Source organism: Hibiscus syriacus, unplaced genomic scaffold (assembly GCF_006381635.1).
Source record: "Hibiscus syriacus cultivar Baekdansim isolate YM2019G1 unplaced genomic scaffold, ASM638163v2 tig00116958_pilon, whole genome shotgun sequence".
NCBI lineage: Eukaryota > Viridiplantae > Streptophyta > Magnoliopsida > Malvales > Malvaceae > Hibiscus > Hibiscus syriacus.
The window spans coordinates 2,227,541-2,245,710 of record NW_024063484.1 but is presented as its reverse complement, the minus strand read 5'-3'; the positions used below and the strand labels follow the sequence as shown (position 1 = coordinate 2,245,710).

Sequence of the window (18,170 nt, the reverse complement as noted above, 5' to 3'; positions counted from 1 at the left end):
TCAAGCTTCTTGTTTGATTGAGCAGCTTTCAGAAATCTCCTCATGAACACGTAAGGCGTAAGAACTGATAGATATGCTGATTTTTATAGACAATTTCAGTGGCTGATCCAGTACGCTGCTCTAATTAACATATTCGAAAACTAGCACATTACTTGCAACTCATATACTACATAACAAAAAGAAGTATAACATTAACCATCAAAAGATTGTACAATGTTCAGACTTACAAAAGATAATACCCATGACATTCTAAATGTAATCATATATGTTGGCTATATTATATACACACAAAATTCTTCAAGTCAAAAGATTGACATATACTTGGCTAAGCTACACAAAAAAGTTGGGACCATATTCTAAAGTCATAATAAAAAAGAGATCGACATAATTGTAGAAGGACGACAGTAAAAATGATGGTCTAAATTGACGGCATTCAACCAATTGCTTAATCACATAATCTTGCTTGAATTCTTTCGGCAAAGAAAAGAAGAAATCTACCTTGTGCGCATCTTTGCTCATATACTCTCCTGCAGTAAGCATTTCATCAGTGGACAGTCCTTCAATTTTCATGATTTCAGTGAAAATCGACATTCTTCGATCATTTCCTTCTGTCTCTTTTTTCAATAAAGCAGTAATATCCTTAATTTCTTTGGCAGTTTCTCGGTATGTAGCACCGAACTTACTTATCTCCTGTACAAGCTCGGTTAACCCATCATCACTTCGAGACCTTTTCTTGCTAGCTACTTTTTTCATTGTAGGGGTAGAGGCAGTAGCATCAGATGTTTGGCAAGTTGAAGCACCAACATCCTCTCTTGATTCAGAATCTCTTACTTCCTCTTCTTCAAGTAATGCATCTATAAATGCATTGTCTTCAACATCAATATGTTCCACTGCATCAGCTGCTGCTATTCTTGTAGCTCTTTCTTTTCCAAATATATGAACAAGGTCATCAAAGAATGGAAATGACTTGTTTCTCAATCCAGTAGTAGTTGGATGACTCTACAATATAATAAAATTGCAAATTTAATAAATCTTACAAAGCTAAGTAGATAAGAAAGAGTATAGAAAGAATATAAATTCAATTAAAATACTTACTCTAACCCAATCATCAAACACATCCTTTGGTGTAGTTAAACATTTTTCTTCTTCATTCCAACCGAATCCACTTCCAATATTCAGCATTTCAGATAAAGCATTGTATTTTCTTTTGAGTAGCTTCACTCTAGATTCAATATGTGTGTGGGCCCTAATTTGTGATGTTGGAAGTTTGATTTCTAACATCTTTTCAAGATTAGATAGATAACCTGATCTAAATGTTCCATTATCAGCTTTCCAATGTGGGTCTTCAGCCAAAATGTGTAAACATTCAACAAGTGCATCATCCTCCTCTTTAGTCCATGTCCTTTTAGTTACTAAAGACTTAACCTTTCTAGATGTCGGTGGTTTTTCCCCCTTTGAGATTTCATATTTGATGTTGACATATTTCTCTTCGAAACAATCTAAGAAGATGTATATAAAAAATGTATAACATAATAAAAACATGTCATCATTGTCAATACTAATCATAAATGAAATTTAAAATAGTAATATAATATAAATCAAATGTAGTGAATGACATAAGTAGTGAATGTCCATAACAAATAAAATTTGAATTTTATAGAAGAGAATTACAGAAAATTTAATAAAGTTTATGACATAAAATATAAAGATGTCAAATACATGAAAGTAACGACCACTAACATTAGATAAAATAGAAGGTGGAAGTCATACATAACATAAAATAACATTTATCCTAAAGTATGTGACGCCAACCAACTAGTAAACATATCTTCTGCTAATTTGTCTCTCCACTCAGTCCAAGCACTACTTGGCTCACAATGTCTGATCATTTCTACTTCATTAATCTCTTCAACATGACTACTATCTTCAGTATAGTCAGATTCAATAGGATCGATTGGCATCTCAGATCTTATGAAATTATGGAGAAGACAACAAGCTGAAATGAGTCTACATTGTGTTTTCACTGGATAAAATGGTTTTCCCCTTAAAATTGCCCATCTCGCTTTCAATATGCCGAAGCATCTCTCAATGCAATTCCTAGCTTGATAATGTTTCATGTTGAAATATTCTTGAGGGGTGGTAGGTTGATGTCCTTCTCTCCAATCATTCAAGTGGTATCTTTGACCTCTATATGGTGCAAGAAATCCCTCTCCATTCGTGTATCCAGCATCACATAAGTAATAACACCCTATATTATTTTAATTTAAAAAGTAAATTAATATACAAAACTTGGAAGAATTTTACATTCTTTTATATATACATATATATATATATTAATGACCTAATAATTTACCTTGTGGAGCATTTAAACCATTTCTTCTACTAATGGCATCTCTGAGTATTCTACCATCAGCTGCAGAACCTTCCCTCCCAGGTAAAACATAAATAAATTGCATGTTTGGTGTGCAAACACCAAGTACATTTGTCGCAATTTCATTTTTTCTTGTTCTGTATCTAGGTTTATCGATTGCAGCTACATTGACCTTACTATACGTTCCATCTAGAGCACCCAAGCATCCCTATATTCATCAAATAAAGTTCAATTGCATTATTACTATCCATTTATGTATTAAGCATTACTAATTAACTTAAAAGAAAGTTCAAAATTATGATACAATACCTTAAACCATTTCCATCTATCGTCTGTTGAATTATCTTGTATCGGTTCTGGTTTTCTAAAAAGGATCGGATGCAGTTTCAAGACTGAAGCTAACACTATATGGAGAACTCTACTAATTGTTTCACCAGATCTTACTGTTTGATGTTTTAAAACTCTAATCTTAATATGGTGGGATATAATATGAAGGAAAGTAATAACCATTTCTTCTATAGACATATATCGACTCTCTTTTAATCCACCTTGACTTTGTAATAGGTGACACAATTTGATAAATGCTCTCCTATCCATTCGACAATTATCAACACTTTGGCGATCACTTTCAAATATAATTTTATGTAAATTAATTGATCTAATATTATGTCAATGAAGTATTTCATGTGCATAAGTTATTTTAGGTCGATTTTTATATTTTCTAATAATAACTGAAATAACCATAAGCATATGACACACAATCTCCATCATTTGCATTGTAAAATAAGAATTGTGGCGATATGCGTCTTCTTTCGCATTGGTAAACGAGCCATAACTGTTATTATGATCATACATTTTAATATTAGAAAATAATAATATTTAACAAGAACAATTGTTTGTCATCACAATAAAAATAATTGAACACAATAAAAATGGCACCATAACAAAATGATGGTAGAAGAGCAACTATGTCAATACAGTTCAACAAGTTACTGTAAAACAAGTAGGTAGTCACACATTTCTTTTCTTTTTTTGCTTTTAAACCTCAACCTGTTTCACCCTTAAAAACAACCCTATTAACCATTTTACTCGCTTCCCAATTTTTTTAAGTAACTTAAACATGAAAATCTATTTATTTTATTTTTTTGATTAAGGAAAAGATTTTCAAATTTAACTAGTAAGATCTCATGAAAGAGCAATTGAAATTTTTAATTCTGACTAGTTCAACTGTTAAAGACAGTATAATTTTACTGCTCATCTGTCAAAATTTCCCTATTGATGGGTATCAACCATATCACATAGAAATGTTATACATTTTAAGCAATCTGACCTCAACTTACAGGCAATTGTTAACAGTTTTAGAACCTACACTCAAAATAAAGAACCACCAAGACCTCAACTAGGCAGTTGGCACCACAAGAAAATTATGTAATTTAACATGGCAGCAGTTAGAAGATGAAAGACAAGATCAAACAACTACTCACTCCGTCTGATTATTTAGCTGATTCAGTAGCCTCGGTGGTTTTGACTTCTGTAATAATTCAAAATTCAGTACAAAATAAGACCTAATTATATTCATATTTCTACAGAGTCTAACTATCATATACTGTTGAACAAGAAAACCATGGAAATTAACCACTTCAAGCTTTCCCTTCGTTCTTTCTCCATTTTCCAGTAATTTAAATGGACCGCCCTACTCCTCATAAACTAACCAGTAACCGCTTATTAGTTGCTGCTATGGAGCTTAACGACTTCTCGTGTTATTTGTTCTATTATACTGTTTACTAATTTATCGTGATTTTTGTACAATGTAAGTGGATGTTTTCGACTGATGATTTCTTAATTTCTACATATATATTTTAGTGTTTCACGAGCATTCTTTGATTTTTTTCCAACTACTTCAAGCCTAGGGTTAAGTTAGTTCTTGTATTTTGTATATTATGATAGAAAAAGAGTCTCATCCACCCGACCACACTTGAATTTCTGTATCAGTATACTCTTAATCAATTGACAATGCAGATTTCCAGTTGAAGTTGGATTATGACGATCAATTATTTGATTTCCAGTTGCAAATTTTGGAAATTGAAAAAAGAAAGGGTTTGGTGCATTTACGGAGTTGAACTTAGTACCTCTCATACTTGAATAGAGAATCATACGACTAGATTACATGTTCAATGATTGATGTTTAATAGAATGTGTTTTTATTGGTTATCTATTTTTCTTCAAGTCCTGTGAATTTTGATTGGATTCTCTCCGCTAACTTGTTTGCTAGATGAATGCTAGTGGAATTATACCACTAGTTGAAGTGCCCAATTTTTTATGTTTAACATGATTTCTTTCTTCAATAATCTGATAAATTTGGATGGTTATATGGCTATATGCTTAGTTGTTGGTGAGTTGAATGTTGTACAAGAATGGTTTAAGGAAGATGTTGTTGGACAATTAGGCAGTTAGTGACTGCTCAATCAATGTTCTGCATATCAAGTTAAGCTTCTATATTATTCCAGTTTTGGAGTTGACTTAATTCCCAGTTTTATGGTCATATAACTTGGGACCTCTTGTACCCTATGCAAGAATCATACCACTGCACCTAATTCTGCATATTGATTTTTACTAGCAGTTTTGTGGAACTTTGTATATAAAGATGATATGTGGGGTAACATTGTGCCTATAGCTACCACTTGCTATTTTCTTGTTCAACAGTATATAATAGTGGCCCAAATGTGGCAAGGAAAAATGACAAGATTGTTGAACCTGGAAAGACATACTTAACCACACTACCCATAATGAAAATTTAAGTAGAAAGTAAATAGAAGGTTGTTGATGCCTTGAATAGAATGATCTACATCTTAATTTATATGTCGGCTAAATTAATTGGACTTAGCAATTAAAGAGAGATTATTCAAGATACAAATATTTCAGCTAATACATGTTGCATTAATGGTTGGACAGTAAGGTGAATATCCACTCTATTCCATACATGATAAGCAGATTTATATTCTATACAAATTAGCATTCAAAATAAGCACATTTCAGAGATGATAAATGTTTACTACTTATATCTGACCAGAATGATTTCCTACAAGCACTTTCAAGAAACTACATTTGAGGGGAGTAGAACCTTACAAAACTAAAGGGAATCAGTTCTAATGATAATGTTTTGGAGTTACCTAAAGATTTAAGATTAGTATAATGTTCAATGTAATCTTATCACTTATCATGGTCCTAATGGTGTCACAAAAACGCAAAGGATTGCTACTTTAACACCCATAACCCGTATAATTATACCTATACAGATTATAGATGTTATCCGAATTTCTAAAACCATTATACGATTCAAAAGCGATTTAAAATTTATTTTCTTAAAATAGTAAATAATATTATAAAAATACCCTATCATATAAATCATGTTTCGTTGTAACCAATTTTAATTCAAAAGATTTATTTTATATGAATAGTAAATAGTACCCGTGAACAGTAACAGTGAATAGTGGCGGAATCGATTCCATGTAGCAGGGGAATCAGTTCCCCTTTTGTAATCTGGAAATTTGCTAAACGCGGTTACTGTATCAATGAACAATAACTGCTACAGTAACTGCGAAAATACATATAAGTTCATAAAATTCCATTTTTTCTTGTTTCCAATTTTGTGCAACAAAGCAAATAAAACATAATAATTACATGCCACTAATTAAGTCTACATTACATTTTAGGATGTCTTACTGATAAAGAAATATACTTCTTGATGCTTGATGTTGCCTTGAACTCTCTATTCTTCTACGGGCTTTTTACCTACGCGTGAACATCATCACACTCTAAGTATATACTTAGTGAGGCAATTAAAACAATAACAATGCAATACAATCCATGCATGAATTTAGTTTTCAAATCCAATGCCATAAAACCATGCTCTTAGCATATTCATAATTTTACCATGATCAAAATATCATAGTTGAATATAAAAATATTCTTTCCAAAATACTTGCCATTCATTCCAATAATTCGTAAGCTTATTTGCAAAACTTACCATTTATTAACCAATAAACCATAAACCATAGACAATAGCCCAATATACAACCCTGAGGACCCTGGGTACACGAGTCAAATATAAGCACCGTAGTTATATCCTGAATATGACACATAAGGTCGTGCCCACCATCTGTACTAGGTATCCTTAAGTACAGTCCCGAATATGACACATAAGGTCGTGCCCACTATATACACTAGGTATCCTTTAGTGTATTCCCGAATATGCAGCCTGCTGCTAGACTCTATGGCATACCAACTATACCCTGTCCCTCAATAACTGACTTGGGCATACAGTCTATTTTATTTGATCCATCCATGGCAAAGTATATTATCAAAATTTAACATTGGGCAGTTCATACCCGAAATAATATTCATGGTAAAATATCACATTTTTTCAACTCAACGCATTATAATTTCAATCTCTGACATATCAATGTCATGTCAATTTATAAAAATATGATATAATATCATGCTGATAAAACAAGGTCGACATATCGCAAGTCTTCCTAATGATGTATAAAACATCCATGTATAATTTCATGCATGTGTTGCACTCACCTTGACACTTTATAATTTTCCAAAATAAGCCTCACTATTGTCCACAATAACCCTTTTCTTTTATACTCGAATCGTTTTGAACACCGAGTAAATCACAATCTATACAGAATATAGATTCATACTTATATATGTTAGTATTGTACTAACATAAATATATAACCAAAATATATTCCATAATCATGCTTCAAACTATTCACCACCAAATACTTTAACATTATTAATTCTTATTTTAGTATTGGAACCAACTTTTCCAATTTACTCAAAATGGTCATTCACCATTTTATCACCTAAATCTTTAATACCAAAAATTCCAGCATAGCACATCAATTATATAACACTTACACAACAATCCCTCCATTTTCTAGAATTTACGAATTGATCTCCAACTTTTCAAAACTTACGAAATGATCCCCAGTTTTTCTAAGGCTTGTATAATACTTCCTTCATCATTTCCAACTCATATATAATTTTTCCATAATTTTCTCACTCAAACAATCCATGATAAAAACTCATAGAACAAATTCTCAAAAGATCAAACATGTTCTAATCATCACACATGCTTGAATATGAATATACTACCTCACAAACATCACAATCCATCATCAATTTCATGATCCCTTTTTATGAACACAAACCCTTAAATTTAGGATCTTTGAACACCAACAAGATTACCATGCCATATTGGTACCAAAAGATAGGGTTTTTCGCATACAACAATTTTCTATTTACAACTTACACAAAATCCTAAACCAATTGCTTGAAAATGGAGTTAGAATTTTCACTTACCTTTTGAGAAACCCACGGCTGATTTTGGGAGAAGAAGATGAACAAATGCAATGATATATTGGGTGCATATCATAATATTTTACATTATAATCCACTTAAATGAATATAATATTCACTTAATTGGGATAAGACCAATTTACCCTTAATGAATCTTCTTATTTACCATAAAACCATGACAACTCATCCTTATCATAATTCAAAGTCAAAGATGAATATTTTGACTTTAAATTTCCGAAATTTCCCATTAATTTTCAAAACTTGAATTTCAGTCACTAAATTCCACTGTTTCGATTAAATCTAAAAATTTCCATATTTTCAGACCAAATTTATCTGATCCAAAATATTAAAATAATATTTCCAACTATTTAATAACATCCTTCAAATTTTTGTACAAATCCAATTTAATCTGAAATTACCGATTCCTTATCGGTTTTAACCATTTCTAATTTTTCTTTACTAAAATTCCAAATCCAAAATATGACTTCCATGAAACCCCACTCTCAAGAGTAAACTATCTATTTATGAAATAAAATTATTTTTAGGAACTCTATCACTTAATTCCCTAAAATTTCTTCCAAGTTTTATACTTTGACCATTAAACTTTCCAAAAGTTACATTTTGGTCACTAAACGAAATTTGGGGTATTATAGCTACACATCAAGAAAGCAAAATAAATAAATAAAAATTGAAGAACCTCAAACAAACTGATAGGGAAGCGGTGGCGGATTGATGAACGTTGCTCTTGTTGAAGAATCAAACCTAGAAAGCTCTAGACTCGATTAAGAACAAAGGGAACGAATAGGGGAAGGTGGCGGTAGCAAGTAGGGTTCTTTTATGTGCTGGAATCAAGATAACACGATAAGAATAAAATAAACAAAAGATAAATAAATGAAAGATGAAATAAGATAATAAAGAAATCAAAAGATCTCCCTTATGAAGGTGAACGGTAAAGATGATTGATGGCGTGGATGGATATGTGGATAATAGATGGATAAGTGTCCTATCGAGCCCTCCTAGTCGCAATGAAAAGGAAAACACAATAAATGGCTCTAACCAACCCTCCTAGTCGCGATGAAAAGGCAAATTGGAGTGTGAAGATTAATCTCCCTCACAAGAACTTGAAAGAACTCAAGGAGAAGAAGCTTCGAAGGCACAAGGCAATCAGCACTTGCAAAAACGAACTCTCGTTGTATTATTAATCAAATAAATCTGATTTACAAAGTTGAATGAAGCCTCCTTTATATAGGGGCTGAATTCTAAAGGTCCTAAATAACTAAAGAATAAAATATTAATAAACTAAACATGTTTTAACCCTAATTCCTAATAAAATAATAATAACTAAAAATATTGTTTTAACCCAACCTTAATTCCTAATAAAATAATAAGTCTGATCCTAAAATATAATTAATCATCCTATATTAAATTATATTACAAATAATCAATATAAATATTGAAAATTCGTAATATTTACAAAATAACGTATTAATCCCGTATAGGATTTCCTGCATGCACCGTCTTCAGTAAAATGACCATATCTTGAGTTCCCGATATCGGATTGATGCGATTCAAGAACCGTTAGAAAGATAAGAGACAGACGGTTGTATCTCCAGAAGACATGCCGACCAAATAATATCAGGATCCCATTCAAAAAGTCGTCTCAAGTACGCTGCTGTTCTGACCTTCTTTTCCAAAGCTTGGACGAGTGGATCATTTGGAAGAGTTATTACTTCTTCCTTTGATGTGAACCTTGTGATGCATGTATCATCCTCCCTTTCTTCAAAAAGATTCAACCTCGAATCTGAAACATTAAAGGGAGCAACATTAGAATAGTTTAATAATTCATTCACATTATGCTTACCGAATAGATATGCTTTGAATCTTCGAGACTTTGTTCTTCTAATAGGTTCGAGTAGAAACATTAGTCCAAAGAAGCATGTATTATGGACTCTGGTGCATGTATACCAAATTAAATCAACCAAAGAAGATGAGTAAGAACAAAGGGAACGAATAGGGGAAGGTAGAGACATGCAAGTAGGGTTCTTTTATGTGCTGGAATCAAGATAACACGATAAGAATAAAATAAACAAAAGATAAATAAATGAAAGATGAAATAAGATAATAAAGAAATCAAAAGATCTCCCTTATGAAGGTGAACGGTAAAGATGATTGATGGCGTGGATGGATATGTGGATAATAGATGGATAAGTGTCCTATCGAGCCCTCCTAGTCGCAATGAAAAGGAAAACACAATAAATGGCTCTAACCAACCCTCCTAGTCGCGATGAAAAGGCAAATTGGAGTGTGAAGATTAATCTCCCTCACAAGAACTTGAAAGAACTCAAGGAGAAGAAGCTTCGAAGGCACAAGGCAATCAGCACTTGCAAAAACGAACTCTCGTTGTATTATTAATCAAATAAATCTGATTTACAAAGTTGAATGAAGCCTCCTTTATATAGGGGCTGAATTCTAAAGGTCCTAAATAACTAAAGAATAAAATATTAATAAACTAAACATGTTTTAACCCTAATTCCTAATAAATAATAATAACTAAAAATATTGTTTTAACCCAACCTTAATTCCTAATAAATAATAAGTCTGATCCTAAATATAATTAATCATCCTATATTAATTATATTACAAATAATCAATATAAATATTGAAAATTCATAATATTTACAAAATAACGTATTAATCCCGTATAGGATTTCCTGCATGCACCGTCTTCAGTAAAATGACCATATCTTGAGTTCCCGATATCGGATTGATGCGATTCAAGAACCGTTAGAAAGATAGAGACAGACGGTTGTATCTCCAGAAGACATGCCGACCAAATAATATCAGTATCCCATTCAAAAGTCGTCTCAAGTGCGCTGCTGTTCTGACCTTCTTTTCCAAAGCTTGGACGAGTGGATCATTTGGAAGAGTTATTACTTCTTCCTTTGATGTGAACCTTGTGATGCATGTATCATCCTCCCTTTCTTCAAAAAGATTCGACCTCGAATCTGAAACATTAAAGGGAGCAACATTAGAATAGTTTAATAATTCATTCACATTATGCTTACCGAATAGATATGCTTTGAATCTTCGAGACTTTGTTCTTCTAATAGGTTCGAGTAGAAACATTAGTCCAAAGAAGCATGTATATGGACTCTGGTGCATGTATCATTCCCCCACTCCTCAAAAGGATTCGTCCTCGAATCTGAAAATCCAAAAGAAAGAGAATTAGATGTGTTGAAATAAAACTTGTGAAACATTTACCAGGATCAATGTGATGTGTCTTTATGCATTTTAGTCGAGGTTCTTCTTTGTAGGAACTGATTTCTTGTAGTCTTGAAATCCTCTTTTGCATACAAGTCTTGTAATCTGATGTTTTGGTTGAATTTCAACATGGCGCCGGTCACTGTTGGCTTTCTGTATGATTATTTCAGATAATTTCTCCATGGTTTTATTCGTGTGTGGCGAGAATGAGTGTTTAAAAACCATGTCAACTGATTTGTTAACGTAATCCCTTAAGTCTCCTAAGTGTGGTTCATGAATTAATGATTCCCATGAGGAGATTTGTGGACTGTATAACCTGTTTAGTTGGCAAGGAAACTCATATACAAGATAAAGCTCATTAAAAGCACTTTTAAATGTATGGGTAGAAATATCAGAAATATCCGAGTTATCGTGATATACATCTTTGATATGTTCAATTCTCGGAATAGAAGTATGAGTTTGATAGGTAAGAGTATACCTTCGTGGTAGTGTATCGTCTACTGTGTTTTGCTTACCTCGGTATGTTACGCACTTAAAGGAGTTGTGTAGTATGGATGACAACTTCACGAGCCTTACCTTGTAAGAAGGAGAAGAAGTACGTTACAATGTCATTAAAATGAGTAATAAAATAATTACCTTTGGACTCTCGTAAATCGTGACTCTTCATTGGTATGGCATAGTGATTAGGGCTTTCAGGTGGTAACCCGTCAGGAGGGTCACCTAGCACTATTCGACAACTCTTGGCGATGGAAGATGGTGTGGTCCAGTCTCGTTTGCTTTTACTTTCTCATCATTTACATGGATTCTCTGTGCATGAACTATAAAGCCTGAAGAGTTGTTCAAATCATATTTCGTCATTATGATGGCGTCACGACTAAGGCTTTCCTGGATGTAGCCTTTTTGTAACAAATCCAACTATTTGGTTTCTTTGAGATTGTATGTTTGACGAGGTATGATGGAACCTTGAATTAGATTGATTTGGCATTGTTTTCCTCTTTTCAGTGGTAATTCGTTAGGTAGATCACCTAACACTTCTCGAAAATCCTGTAAAAGAGATGAAAAAACCTAGGCAAATCCTTGTTAATGTTAGAAATCGAAACAATTGATTCCCTAAAGCGAACAAGGATGCAAGGTTGTTTGTAAATAAGGTTCTCTCAATTCTTTTGTGCTCACACATAGATTTTGAGTCACTCTTTCTTCTCACATTTAGGTTCACTCACCTCCCATGGGTCATTATTCTTTTGGCTTTTATAACTAGTGACCTCTTTTGCTTTTGCTCTTTCTCAACTTTTCTTTTTTTTGCTTTCCCTACTCCTCACAAATTATCATTTGATCTTTAGGGACTGGAAGTGTGTCATTCTTTGCTGGTCGTTCTTTCTCCTTGTCAGGTTTGTCATCTCTTGGCTTTTTTAGAGAAGCTGGAGTAGAAGATGAGGAAGGATTTGAAGGATTACCTTGGTAAGAGGATGAAGTACCTAGGTAATGTTCACGAATCTAGATCTCCTTTGGATTTGTGCTTCAATTGTCATTGCTTTCTTTAGTGCGTTTAAGGTTTTTGTACCCTTGTAGATCAAGAAGATCAATGATGTTTGAGTTTAAACCGATGATGAATCTTGACACGGTGACCTCTTCTTTTCGGTTATGTTAGTCCTATTGAGTAAGGACTGCATCTCCTTGTAGTAATCTTCAACTGAACTTCTACCTTGTCGAAGTCGGTGTAGTCGTTGTTTAACTTCTCGTGTATAATGTGTCGGTAAGAATCGGTTCCTGGTTTGTTTGAGGTCGGTCCAAGAAGTGATTGTTGGAATTTGGAAGTTCTGGATCTTTTTTCCTTGTTTGCATCCACCAATTTCGAGCATATCCTTCAAATTGTATGGTGATCAGGTGAACTTGTTTAGCTTGGGGGCAGTCATGGTATGCGAATATGAGATCAACTTTTCCTTCCCATTCGATGTACCTGTCTGGATCGTTGTCTCCTTTGAAAGACGGGATCATGAACTTTGGTTTTGTAAAGAGTTTGGGTGCTTGGAAACGTGGTTGTTCTTTCTCGGGTACCAAAAGTTCAGCATTGTTTGGTCTTGGATTATGGTTTGGTAGATTCAGTTGTGGTTCTTGTCGTTCTCTCACGATTTCATCAAATCTTTCAACTTGAGTCGTGAGTCGGGCAAGTGTGGCTAAGATAGCCGTAAGTGTCTTGTTAGTGTCGCCCATTCTGAAATTCATAACACTCAAAGTATCGGAGTTTGATTACTAGCAAAGGCGATAAGAAAAAACCTAAAAGCTCTAAGAGGCCAAACAAAGGTTAGACTCCAAGCGAACGAGAATGCAAAGAGGAAGAAGTATGCAAACTCTTTAGTCCTACTAACACAATGAAGATAATGTGTTAGATAATGTAAAAGAACAATAACAAGGAAAAACAAAAGAACTTAAAGCACTAAGAGTCAAAGAAAAAAAAGAACAACCCAAAACCTGGAAAACGCTGGATCAATTTGAGCAACGTTTTTGAGGGGTTACCGGTGTCAAAAATTCTGGAAAAATTCTTGAATGTCTTTTGATGCGTCAGAAACCACCTGTAAAATTTCAAAACCAAATACCTTCAGTAGTATCCAGTAGACTCTGTTGAACGGTGAGTCCTCAAACAATCTGTTTTCTTGATCGCTTTGTTCGAAGGTGTTGTTGATCTCCAAAAATTCTGATTTTTTGTTTGAATGATCTTCATATATGAATTTTCAATCTGGAAATTTTCACCACGAAATTACTCCTGTAAAATTTTCAAGAAATTCGACAAGATTCTAAATCGAATCTGCCGATGAAACTTGAATGATGTATTTGAAGGCTCCAATGAACTCCAATTGGGGTGAAATTTGGACTGGGGATTAATCTTAGAATGAATATGATATATGGATAAAATCAGCCCTAAATACCTTCTTTTGCAATTTTTTTGAAATTTTGGCTTTTTTTGGCTCTTTTTTTTTGCCTTTTTTTTTTGCCTTTTTTGTTTTTTGTTTTTTTTTTGTTTTTTTAAAAAAAATAACAAACTAACAAGAAGGATTTAAATCTAAATTAAATTAAATAAAAGAACCTGAAACGCTGAATCTTTTGTGAACTAGCTCCGTTGGGGTACCTTGACGGTTTTGTGTGCAAGAACAAGCAAGATTGCCTGTTTCTCTCCAAGAATCGACCTGGCTCTGATACCAATTGATAGGGAAGCGGTGGCGGATTGATGAACGTTGCTCTTGTTGAAGAATCAAACCTAGAAAGCTCTAGACTCGATTAAGAACAAAGGGAACGAATAGGGAAGGTGCGGTAGCAAGTAGGGTTCTTTTATTGCTGGAATCAAGATAACACGATAAGAATAAAATAAACAAAAGATAAATAAATGAAAGATGAAATAAGATAATAAAGAAATCAAAAGATCTCCCTTATGAAGGTGAACGGTAAAGATGATTGATGGCGTGGATGAATATGTGGATAATAGATGGATAAGTGTCCTATCGAGCCCTCCTAGTCGCAATGAAAAGGCAAACACGATAAATGGCTCTAACCAACCTCCTAGTCGATGAAAAGGCAAATTGGAGTGTGAAGATTAATCTCCCTCACAAGAACTTGAAAGAACTCAAGGAGAAGAAGCTTCGAAGGCACAAGGCAATCAGCACTTGCAAAAACGAACTCTCGTTGTATAATTATCAAGAAATCTGATTTACAAAGTTGAATGAAGCCTCCTTTATATAGGGGCTGATTCTAAAGGTCCTAAATAACTAAAGAATAAAATATTAATAAACTAACATGTTTAACCTAATTCCTAATAAAATAATAATAACTAAAAATATTGTTTTAACCCAACCTTAATTCCTATAAAATAATAGTATGATCCTAAAAGATAATTAATCATCCTATATTAAATTATATACAAATAATCAATATAAATATTGAAAATTCGTAATATTTACAAAATAACGTATTAATCCCGTATAGGATTTCCTGCATGCACCGTCTTCAGTAAAATGACCATATCTTGAGTTCCCGATATCGGATTGATGCGATTCAAGAACCGTTAGAAAGATAAGAGACAGACGGTTGTATCTCCAGAAGACATGCCGACCAAATAATATCAGGATCCCATTCAAAAAGTCGTCTCAAGTACGTTGCTGTTCTGACCTTCTTTTCCAAAGCTTGGACGAGTGGATCATTTGGAAGAGTTATTACTTCTTCCTTTGATGTGAACCTTGTGATGCATGTATCATCCTCCCTTTCTTCAAAAAGATTCAACCTCGAATCTGAAACATTAAAGGGAGCAACATTAGAATAGTTTAATAATTCATTCACATTATGCTTACCGAATAGATATGCTTTGAATCTTCGAGACTTTGTTCTTCTAATAGGTTCGAGTAGAAACATTAGTCCAAAGAAGCATGTATTATGGACTCTGGGGCATGTATACCAAATTAAATCAACCAAAGAAGATGAGTTCCAAAAGTTCCTAATCCCAGCTGTGGTTACAATTTTAAGGGGGAAAATTTTGGAATCTGCTCCACCTTCTCTAACTTTTTACTGATATAATATTTTTTTTTACTTTTTATAGCCAGGGTATGCAACAATTACTGATTTTGCAGTCGGAACTGATTTGAAAAACATAAAATTTTATCTCGAGCCTCACATGGCCAGGTCTAAGATTTTAGATTTGCCTCAAACCAAAAAAAAGTTGGAGTAAAGCTTAAACATCAACTTGCTTTGATTATAAAGCAATCTTCATCCTACATTTTCACAGACCCAGACAACAAAAGTATATCCAAAAAACAAGAAGAAAAAAGGGTTTTTATTCCTTACAAATGAGACAATTGTAACCCAACGGAGAATAAATAGAGAAGAAAATGGCACCCAACTGTTGATGGATTTTCAATCAGAAACAACAACAACAACATGGTTTTGGATCAAGAAAATGGCAGAGTGCGAAGGGAAGAGATACATACATGTTGGTGTCTGCAAACAGGCGACAACGGCGTGAAGCTTCGCTTGGGACGATGACTGTAGAGGCCTTAACACACGAAAATGGATGGTAAACGATCACGAAAATGGCAGAGAGACATACATTTTAAGCAATCGCGATGGAAACGGAAAAACAAGAGTATTTTAGCCCTTAACACACGGAATGAAAGAATACCTAAAGAGTTTGAGGGAATAACATTCCCAAGAATATTCACTATTGAAAAACAAATATTACCTTCACTTGGGAAAGGATACTCAACCAAACATGAGTAAACTTGATCATATTCCTACCGAAAATCCTAAAAACCTTCATCCAAACGCCCTTAATGTCTCATGAGCTACTCTGCCACCCCCCCTAAGCACCAACTCCAAGGCCCTACTTTAATTCCCTCCCGCCCGTTCATCCTCCTTTCTTCTCTCTTTAAGCCTTCACTTCTTCAGAATTTTCCTCACAATTTAATTCCAGTCTCCCTCTTTCTTTTCCTCTGTGCTTTCAATCCATTTTTCATTTCTCTTTGCTATTGGTTTAATGGCAACAGCAGAAGGAAAACCAGAAACTAAACAAGAACCTAAACCAGAGACCAAAGAGGTTGAAGAAAACCAAGAGCCTCCTCTCAAGTACAAGGTAAGCACATGCATAAACAAACACAAAAATCCCATCTTTCTTTTAAATCATTTCCAAAACCTTGTTTTTCACCCTCCATTTCCACGGTTAATTTTCCTCAGGCTTGGGTGTTGAAAGTCTCCATTCATTGTGAAGGTTGCAAAAGGAAAGTCGAGAAGACGCTGAGAAACATCGAGGGTAATTTTTCTTCTTTTCCCCAGATTTTCTTTTCTAGGGAAAAATTTTCAGTTTGTTTCCATCACTTTCTTTTAAACTGTTTTCTTTGTTATTTGCAGGCGTTTACGAAGCTTATGCTGATTCGAAACAACAAAGAGCCGCTGTAAAGGCCAACTTACACGTAAATGCAGAGACTTTGGTCAAGAAGCTTGTGAATAAAGGGAGACATGCAGAGCTATGGCCTGAAAAATCTGAACCGGAAGAGAAAACGAAAGGGAAACCGAAGAACAAAGACAAACAAGGCGGCCAAAGTGAAAAGGCAAATAGTAATAGTAGTAAAAATGGAGGTGATAAAGAGAAAGAAGCGGTGAAAAACGAAGACGATGGTGGTAAAATGTCTGAAAATGGCGGCTCAAGCAAGGTGGTGGCCGAGGTAAAGCAAAATGTGACCCATGATCGAGTCAAGGAACCGAAGCCTGGGGTAAAGCAGAATGTTACTGTGGCTACCGGTGATCAGTCATCGGTGACTAAGAAGAAAAGTGGCGGCGGTAATATTGATGGTGCTGCCGGCGGTGAAGGTGATGTTATTGATGCCGAGAAAAGTGGCAGTGGGAGTAAAAAGGACAAAAAGAAGGGGCAAAAAGCGAATGCTAATGTGGATGATCGTGGCGATGGTGTGCCAGCAACCGTCGGATCACATCTCAAAGGTCTTGGACCCCATTGTACGGTTCACATGCCATCTCCAACCAATCAGAGCCCTCCACGTCAACATCCAATGTACGAATGCCCAACTTATTACCATGAACCACCACTGTACCTCACTAGCTACAATACGGCGTATCCAAGTAGTAGTCATGGTGCATCGTATTACACCGTACCGCCGCAGTATTCGTACTCGTACATGCACCGGGCCACCCGAGCGAACGTCCATCGTCGGATACGAGCACATACTCATCATATCCATCGTATTCATCCCATCCGTCGGATTCATTCGAGACGTTCAGCGACGAAAACCCGAATGCATGTTCGATCATGTGATGTGTAGTCCTTGGCATTATACGAATACCAAGCTTATACCACTCGTATAAGTGTGTGTTTTGGGAATATAATTTAGCAATATATGTAGATATAGAAGGAAACCCTGTAGTTCAAGTTAGGGTAAAAGTAATGCTTTGGGGTTTTTTTCCGTTCTCTTTTACTGGTTTACAAAAAAGGAAAAATGTTTTACATTTAGCATTGTAATGCTTAGTTGTATTACCATTTCTCTCTATTTTGTAAAAAGTAGGTCTTGATTTGCCATTTTACCTTTTATTTTGATGGTGATGATTAAATGAAGATGGACCCTTTGCCAAATATTTAATCAACTTTTAGTCCTAAATTTTAATATTTTTTTTAATTTTA

At 34.3% G+C, this 18,170-nt stretch overlaps 1 protein-coding gene and 1 pseudogene across 1 annotated transcript; one reads left to right on the top strand and one right to left on the bottom strand.

Annotated features, from left to right (window-relative positions):
• Positions 1–2,456, bottom strand: LOC120189636. Its single transcript, XM_039192859.1, has 5 exons — positions 2,354–2,456; positions 1,817–2,248; positions 1,096–1,499; positions 499–999; positions 1–120 (listed from the first exon to the last, which is right to left on the bottom strand). Exons 1-5 carry the CDS (start codon positions 2,454–2,456, stop codon positions 1–3), a joined length of 1,560 nt encoding a protein of 519 aa, XP_039048790.1.
• A 13,974-nt stretch (positions 2,457–16,430) lies between these two features.
• Positions 16,431–17,940, top strand: LOC120189458 (annotated as a pseudogene).
• The last annotated feature ends 230 nt before the right edge of the window (positions 17,941–18,170 follow it).

Coding starts and splice junctions, on each gene's coding strand:
- LOC120189636 (XM_039192859.1), bottom strand. CDS start 2,456: ATGCAATTTATTTATGTTTTACCTGGGAGGGAAGGTTCTGCAGCTGAT. Junction 2,249..2,353: donor TGGTTTAAATGCTCCACAAG/GTAAATTATTAG, acceptor AAAATAATATAG/GGTGTTATTACTTATGTGAT. Junction 121..498: donor TGAGCAAAGATGCGCACAAG/GTAGATTTCTTC, acceptor TATGTTAATTAG/AGCAGCGTACTGGATCAGCC.